Consider the following 8955-nt stretch of genomic DNA (forward strand, 5'->3'; position numbering starts at 1 on the left):
TATGCCCTTTGGGTTAACTAACGCACCTGCAACACAACAGAGACTCGTTGACGAATTGTTTTATGGCCCTGAGTTCGAATTTCGAGTATTCGTTTACATTGATGACATTATAATTGTCTCCGAGTCATTTAGTCAACATATACACTTGCTAAACAATGTGTTAGAAAAATTAAAATTGGCGAACCTTACAATAAATTTTGAAAAGAGCCAATTTTTCAGGAAACAACTTAAATACTTGGGTTATATAGTTGACGCTAATGGACTACACGCCGACCCTGATAAAGTTGCATCTATTACTAATTATCCAATCCCTACTAATCGTAAAGAGGTACGACGATTCATTGGTACAGCTTCTTGGTATCGCCGTTTTATACCAAATTTCAGTAGTCTAGCGGCCCCTCTTAATAAGCTTACATCACAAGGCAAGAAGGCTCCCCCTTTCTCTTGGTCACAAGAAGCTGACTACGCTTATAGGCAATTAAAAGAGCATTTAGCATCAGCACCTATTCTTACTTGTCCAGACTATTCTAAACCATTCGAGGTACACACTGATGCTAGCGATTATGGAATAGGTGCCGTCCTCACACAGAATCTCAATGATGAAGAAAAAGTAATAGCATATATGAGTAAGTCTCTCTCTAAACAAGAACGCAATTATAGTGCTACAGAACGTGAAGCACTAGCCGTCGTAGTTGCCATTGAACATTGGCGTTGCTATTTAGAAAATGGTCTTAAGTTCTCTGTTTACACGGACCATTCTTCACTTAAATGGTTTCTTAATCTTAATAATCCCACCGGACGACTTGCGCGCTGGGGTGTTCGTCTTTCTGCTTTCAATTTCGAAATTAAACACCGCAGAGGCACGGATAATGTCGTACCGGATAGCTTGTCTCGTGCTGTACCTATATCTGCTATTGATGATTCAACAGACGGACAGACTGAAACCGACCCTAAAACTAATGATCCCTGGTATTTAAACATATTTAATGGCTGCCAAAAAAACCCATCTTCTTTTCTAAATTACCGTATCGCTAATTGTAAGCTGTACCGATACATGAAATCCCTCAATCCACTGACCAAGGAATTTGAGTGGAAAGAAGTGATACCCTTGGAGTATCGCCAAAAAGCAATACATCAAAATCACTCAGAACCTACTTCAGGACACTTCGGTATTTTTAAAACACTCAAACGTTTATCACTAAAATACTTTTGGCCTGGTCTACACCACGACGTAACAAACTTTGTTACTAGTTGCGAAACTTGTCTCGCTCAGAAGCACCCAAACCATAGCACTCCAGGTACGATGGGGAGACCAAAACACTGCAGCCGACCATTTCAAATGATAAGCGTCGATTTAGTAGGACCTCTACCGGTCTCTAGAAAACAGAACACCTTTTTACTAGTCGTCACCTGTTGTTTCTCTAAATATTGCTTGTTATTCCCTATAAGACGTGCAACAGCTGATATAATTTGCAAAATTTTAGAGGAAAATATTTTCTTAATTCATGGTATACCTAGCACTATTTTAATGGATAATGGAAGACAATTTATCAGTAATACTATGAAAAATATGTTCTCTTCTTACGGTATCCCCAATATTTTTTATACACCCTTGTACACACCTCAAGTTAACATGGTAGAACGGTACAATAAAACAATTATCACTGCTATCTCTTCCTTTATCGATAATGATCATAGATCCTGGGACAACCTAATGCCTAAAATACAATTCGCTTTAAATAGTTCAGTCAGCGAAGTAACTGGCTATACACCATCGTTTTTGGTATTCGGCCGGGAACTAATAATATGCGGATCTCATTATATCGACTCAGATATCGGGGACCACATAGTATTTCTACCCCGCGATGAATATGTAGAAAATCAAGGTAGCTTGCGCAAAATCTTTGATAAAGTCCAAGCAGCGCTCATCAAAGCCCATTCTCGGAATTGTTCCAATTATAATCTTCGCCGTAAAAATGTAGATTTTAATATTGGAGACATTATATGGAAACGTACCTTTTATCAAAGCGACAAAGACAATAGATTTTCAAAAAAATTAGCACCTAAATTCATTAAATGTCGTATTACGGACAAAAAATCTAGGTTAGTCTACGAACTTGAAGATATGTCAGGGAATAAACTAGGTACATGGCATGTCAAAGATTTTAAGATAACATAGGTATATATTTTTTATTAGTGGATTTTACTAGGAAAAATCCTAACCTAAAAAGAGGGGTATGTAACAACTTCTTTACTCATACTATGCACTTTATTAAAAATTATATAAAATAAAAATAAATGCGAAAGCAAACCCGAGTTGCACGGTATGTTTATTAAATGCAAGCCGATCTCGCGATGCAACGGAGACCGGTGCGAGGGGGACATCGAAGTCGTCCAGCACCTACGTGTTAGGTGGAGATTCATTCGTCCCTGGCTAACCTACACGGTGGACACATACTTGCTTCTGCTACCGATTCTATTCTTAAGCTGGAATTCTACGCTTTTATTTTGCTGTTTCGCAATATATACTAGTATATAGTTGCAAGACCATTTTTAAAGGAATTATAAACCCCGAATTGGGTGAGTATTGCACTGATATATAGAAACTAATTTGTATCACTATATAGCTGTATCTATCTATTATATCTCCTAGACCTTAAGTTTTCTGCTTAATTAACTTATGTTCCTGCCATACAACTTGTTACTGTTTTTACTAATTGTACGCTTAAAATAACTATAGCATAGTACTATACCATAATGTCATTTATACCAATGTAATTGCACAATAGAAATGCTTTTCATCTACCTACTAGTTGAATTAATTGTAATTAATGAATACAATCAGTTTATAGTTATTAATTAGTTAGGAGAATATGAGCTATTTGAAGCTATTCCATCTTTATTCTCTTTTACCTCACCTTTGAGAGCCATAGCTTAGTGCCATTACCATCTGCACCATTTCATCTCGCTTCTGGAATGAAAGGCGTCATCGCTAACACAAGTGAGGGTTCTATGGACGGCTATAAAAGTAGCAGTTATTTCTGTAATTCCAGGGTTCAAATCTCCGGCCCGGAACACCGCACGACCTGAGTGCTAAACGGCCTACACCGCTAGTACCCGTGTCGACTGCCGTCGTGTGACGCAGGATACTCCAGGGCAGTGGTATTCGGTGCTACTAGATGCTAAATTGTGCGATTTTGTGTATGGACAAAGAACCTCCTTATGAACTACAGTGCTAACTATATATATTACATAACTTATGTCATATAATTATATTCTTTCACACAATCCGGATTTTATTTAACTTATTTTAACACCAAACTACTAAAAGTGTGACACTGGCGCCCAGCATAGGTTTCATTCACGAGCATATCGCACAATTTAGCTTTTATTGGTTTTTCATTGGTGATGGTAATTTACTTCATAGTTTTAAGGTTGATTAAGCTAATATAGAATATTTCTTTCATATATTCCTTCTTCATTAGTTCTCATTACTACTAATATTCTTATAATACTTTTAATAAATACTCATTACATCTGATCGTAACTTCATCAATAAATATTAGCACTACCCACATTTTGCATTAACAATTGTTGCACTAAGCTTTATAATTATAATATCGTTAACCTATTGTACATATACCGTGTATCACCCATTGTAATCATTATCATTATATAATCAACAATCATAGTAAATTTGTAACGGTGCAATACACACCTATATTTTTTTCTCAATATGGCATATAGTATTAAATACCTATCATTACAAAAATCAGAATTGGTGTACGAAGTGGAACTCCGTGGTGGTACTGGTGAATCAGTTCAAGAATTGAGAAAGCAAATTATTAAACTGTCTCAACTTTTGCCCTCAGAGGATATCTTAGAGTCTCATTTAGATCCTACAGATGACCTGAAGGAAGTAAAGGAGTCACTTATAAAATCGCAAAGTAATTTAACTAGTCTTAAAAATAAACTAGATAAAAACTTATTTAATAGAACTGAAACTTTATTACATCATATTTATCACCGTCTTAACAGAATTGTACCTTCTACCGAACTTACCGACATACACAAAACCTGTATTTCTAGCTTTAATTCTCAATTCAAGGAACTATCAAATATTAAATCTCATACTACTCCAACTAATAGTTCGGCTTCAGCCCCTGATAATACTACGGACACTCCCACCATATCTGTCACTTGTGAACGTAATCTATCTACAGATCTAAATAAACTTAAATATTCAGGGAAAACCTGTGTTCATTCCTTTATACAAAGAGTAGAAGAATATGTGCAATCTAGGGGTATTACCTTTGATAAAATACTAACTTTAGCCTATGAAATATTTGTCGATGACGCACTACATTGGTATCGTTATAATAAAGACCGAGTAAACTCATGGAATGACCTCTGTGCATTACTTAGAGAAGATTTTAGTAGTTCTGACTATGACTATAGACTCGCTGCTGAAATTCGATCGCGTACACAGGGAGAACACGAAAACATTACAATATATCTGTCTATTATGCATGGCATGTTTTCTCGTCTCAGCAAACCTATGAATAATGAAGATAAACTCGATATATTAATGCACAATATCCGCCCCTGCTACGCAAATACTCTAGCAGCATCTCCTAATATTAAATCTATGGATGAATTAAAATCGGTCTGCCGTAATTACGAGACTGTTAATTCTAGATTTTTGCAATTTCATGAGCCACCTAGGGTAACTAGTAGTACACTCGCCCCTGAATTTGCTTATAAATATAAATCTGAACAAACTAAATACAATTATAATAAACAATTTAATCAAAACGCTACCTATAATTACCAAAATAAAACAAACCTTACTAATGCTAATTTCAATCAATCAAATAGTTATAAAAATCAAAATTTTAACGTGAGCGCTATATATACAAATGATCAATCTAGACAGGTGTTCTGCCCTAGATGTAGATCTAACAGTCACTCTTTAAGCAGCTGCAGTGAGGAGCGGTTCCCTATCTGCTTTAAATGTGGTAAAAAGGACGTGCGCTACCCGGAATGTCCTGATTGCAATACCACTCACAAACAGGAACCGGCAAAAAACTAAATAAATTCGATTGGAGTGGCCGAGTTCAGGAATGGAAGGATTGGTTAAAATTTGTTAAAAATTTTTTCACCTTTAATTCGGTTGCTTCAGTCGATAATAATAAAAATATCCTCGATAGAACTCGACCATACGTTAAAATTAATGTATTAGATAAGTTAATAACTGGATTGTTAGATACCGGTTCTTGCGTTACTATTATTGGGAACGGATATCATGATTTTTTTGTAAATATGGGTCTCAAAATACAAGACACTACCCCTGTTCAATTTGTTGCTGCCGGCGGAGAGAAGCTAAATGCTATCGGAATTATTCGTCTCCCTATCTATTTTGAAAGACAAATGCACACAGTCAATGCCTACGTAGTACCAGGTATAAAAAACTCCGTTATCCTAGGTATTGATTTTTGGCGAACGTTCGGTCTCTTTCCTAAACATTTAGACGCAATATCATTTCACAAGGACTCTGAAACCTACATGATGAGTAATGCGTTAGACAGTGCTATAGCATTATGTTCCTACGAGCATTTGACAGATGACCAGAGGAATATGGCCGATAATCTTATTTCTCAGTACCGTGACATTTCATACGAGGAGCGTGGGTTAGGTCGCACTACACTAATCACGCATTCCATTGATACTGGGGATGCTGCCCCCATACGTCAACGCTATTATCGTATGTCACCTGAAAAACAAAGAATATTAGTAGAACAGTTGGACGAGATGTTAAAGGATGATGTTGTCGAACCCTGTGAAAGCCCTTGGTCGTCTCCCGTTCTTTTAACACCTAAAAAAAACGGTGAGCTCAGGTTCTGTTTAGATAGCAGAAAGCTTAATACAGTAACAAAAAAAGATGCGTATAGCTTACCTTACATTACAGAAATACTCGACAATCTACGCGATGCCAAATATCTCAGTAGTATAGATCTTTCAAAAAGTTTTTGGCAAATTTTAATAAAAAAAAAAGGACAGATGCAAAACTGCATTTTACATTCCAACTCGTGGTACCTTCCAATTTAAATCTATGCCCTTTGGGTTAACTAACGCACCTGCAACACAACAGAGACTCGTTGACGAATTGTTTTATGGCCCTGAGTTCGAATTTCGAGTATTCGTTTACATTGATGACATTATAATTGTCTCCGAGTCATTTAGTCAACATATACACTTGCTAAACAATGTGTTAGAAAAATTAAAATTGGCGAACCTTACAATAAATTTTCAAAAGAGCCAATTTTTCAGGAAACAACTTAAATACTTGGGTTATATAGTTGACGCTAATGGACTACACGCCGATCCTGATAAAGTTGCATCTATTACTAATTATCCAATCCCTACTAATCGTAAAGAGGTACGACGATTCATTGGTACAGCTTCTTGGTATCGCCGTTTTATACCAAATTTCAGTAGTCTAGCGGCCCCTCTTAATAAGCTTACATCACAAGGCAAGAAGGCTCCCCCTTTCTCTTGGTCACAAGAAGCTGACTACGCTTATAGGCAATTAAAAGAGCATTTAGCATCAGCACCTATTCTTACTTGTCCAGACTATTCTAAACCATTCGAGGTACACACTGATGCTAGCGATTATGGAATAGGTGCCGTCCTCACACAGAATCTCAATGATGAAGAAAAAGTAATAGCATATATGAGTAAGTCTCTCTCTAAACAAGAACGCAATTATAGTGCTACAGAACGTGAAGCACTAGCCGTCGTAGTTGCCATTGAACATTGGCGTTGCTATTTAGAAAATGGTCTTAAGTTCTCTGTTTACACGGACCATTCTTCACTTAAATGGTTTCTTAATCTTAATAATCCCACCGGACGACTTGCGCGCTGGGGTGTTCGTCTTTCTGCTTTCAATTTCGAAATTAAACACCGCAGAGGCACGGATAATGTCGTACCGGATAGCTTGTCTCGTGCTGTACCTATATCTGCTATTGATGATTCAACAGACGGACAGACTGAAACCGACCCTAAAACTAATGATCCCTGGTATTTAAACATATTTAATGGCTGCCAAAAAAAACCCATCTTCTTTTCTAAATTACCGTATCGCTAATTGTAAGCTGTACCGATACATGAAATCCCTCAATCCACTGACCAAGGAATTTGAGTGGAAAGAAGTGATACCCTTGGAGTATCGCCAAAAAGCAATACATCAAAATCACTCAGAACCTACTTCAGGACACTTCGGTATTTTTAAAACACTCAAACGTTTATCACTAAAATACTTTTGGCCTGGTCTACACCACGACGTAACAAACTTTGTTACTAGTTGCGAAACTTGTCTCGCTCAGAAGCACCCAAACCATAGCACTCCAGGTACGATGGGGAGACCAAAACACTGCAGCCGACCATTTCAAATGATAAGCGTCGATTTAGTAGGACCTCTACCGGTCTCTAGAAAACAGAACACCTTTTTACTAGTCGTCACCTGTTGTTTCTCTAAATATTGCTTGTTATTCCCTATAAGACGTGCAACAGCTGATATAATTTGCAAAATTTTAGAGGAAAATATTTTCTTAATTCATGGTATACCTAGCACTATTTTAATGGATAATGGAAGACAATTTGTCAGTAATACTATGAAAAATATGTTCTCTTCTTACGGTATCCCCAATATTTTTTATACACCCTTGTACACACCTCAAGTTAACATGGTAGAACGGTACAATAAAACAATTATCACTGCTATCTCTTCCTTTATCGATAATGATCATAGATCCTGGGACAACCTAATGCCTAAAATACAATTCGCTTTAAATAGTTCAGTCAGCGAAGTAACTGGCTATACACCATCGTTTTTGGTATTCGGCCGGGAACTAATAATATGCGGATCTCATTATATCGACTCAGATATCGGGGACCACATAGTATTTCTACCCCGCGATGAATATGTAGAAAATCAAGGTAGCTTGCGCAAAATCTTTGATAAAGTCCAAGCAGCGCTCATCAAAGCCCATTCTCGGAATTGTTCCAATTATAATCTTCGCCGTAAAAATGTAGATTTTAATATTGGAGACATTATATGGAAACGTACCTTTTATCAAAGCGACAAAGACAATAGATTTTCAAAAAAATTAGCACCTAAATTCATTAAATGTCGTATTACGGACAAAAAATCTAGGTTAGTCTACGAACTTGAAGATATGTCAGGGAATAAACTAGGTACATGGCATGTCAAAGATTTTAAGATAACATAGGTATATATTTTTTATTAGTGGATTTTACTAGGAAAAATCCTAACCTAAAAAGAGGGGTATGTAACAACTTCTTTACTCATACTATGCACTTTATTAAAAATTATATAAAATAAAAATAAATGCGAAAGCAAACCCGAGTTGCACGGTATGTTTATTAAATGCAAGCCGATCTCGCGATGCAACGGAGACCGGTGCGAGGGGGGACATCGAAGTCGTCCAGCACCTACGTGTTAGGTGGAGATTCATTCGTCCCTGGCTAACCTACACGGTGGACACATACTTGCTTCTGCTACCGATTCTATTCTTAAGCTGGAATTCTACGCTTTTATTTTGCTGTTTCGCAATATATACTAGTATATAGTTGCAAGACCATTTTTAAAGGAATTATAAACCCCGAATTGGGTGAGTATTGCACTGATATATAGAAACTAATTTGTATCACTATATAGCTGTATCTATCTATTATATCTCCTAGACCTTAAGTTTTCTGCTTAATTAACTTATGTTCCTGCCATACAACTTGTTACTGTTTTTACTAATTGTACGCTTAAAATAACTATAGCATAGTACTATACCATAATGTCATTTATACCAATGTAATTGCACAATAGAAATGCTTTTCATCTACCTACTAGTTGAATTAATTGTAATTAATGAATACAAT

The 8955-nt window shown here is 36.6% G+C and overlaps 1 protein-coding gene across 1 annotated transcript; it reads left to right on the plus strand.

The window, feature by feature from the left end:
* The first annotated feature begins 3736 nt into the window (after nt 1–3736).
* On the plus strand, nt 3737–5253 carry LOC131853400 (uncharacterized). Its single transcript, XM_059204279.1, has one exon. It carries the CDS (start codon nt 3737–3739, stop codon nt 5090–5092), a length of 1356 nt encoding a protein of 451 aa, XP_059060262.1. The 3' UTR covers nt 5093–5253.
* Nucleotides 5254–8955: the final 3702 nt, after the last annotated feature.

Source organism: Achroia grisella, unplaced genomic scaffold, assembly GCF_030625045.1.
Source record: "Achroia grisella isolate CSIRO2021 unplaced genomic scaffold, CSIRO_AGI_Agris_v1 utg900, whole genome shotgun sequence".
NCBI classification, from domain to species: domain Eukaryota; kingdom Metazoa; phylum Arthropoda; class Insecta; order Lepidoptera; family Pyralidae; genus Achroia; species Achroia grisella.

What these genes read in the sequence shown, in the direction of transcription:
- LOC131853400 (XM_059204279.1), top strand. Translation starts at nt 3,737, where the DNA reads ATGGCATATAGTATTAAATACCTATCATTACAAAAATCAGAATTGGTG.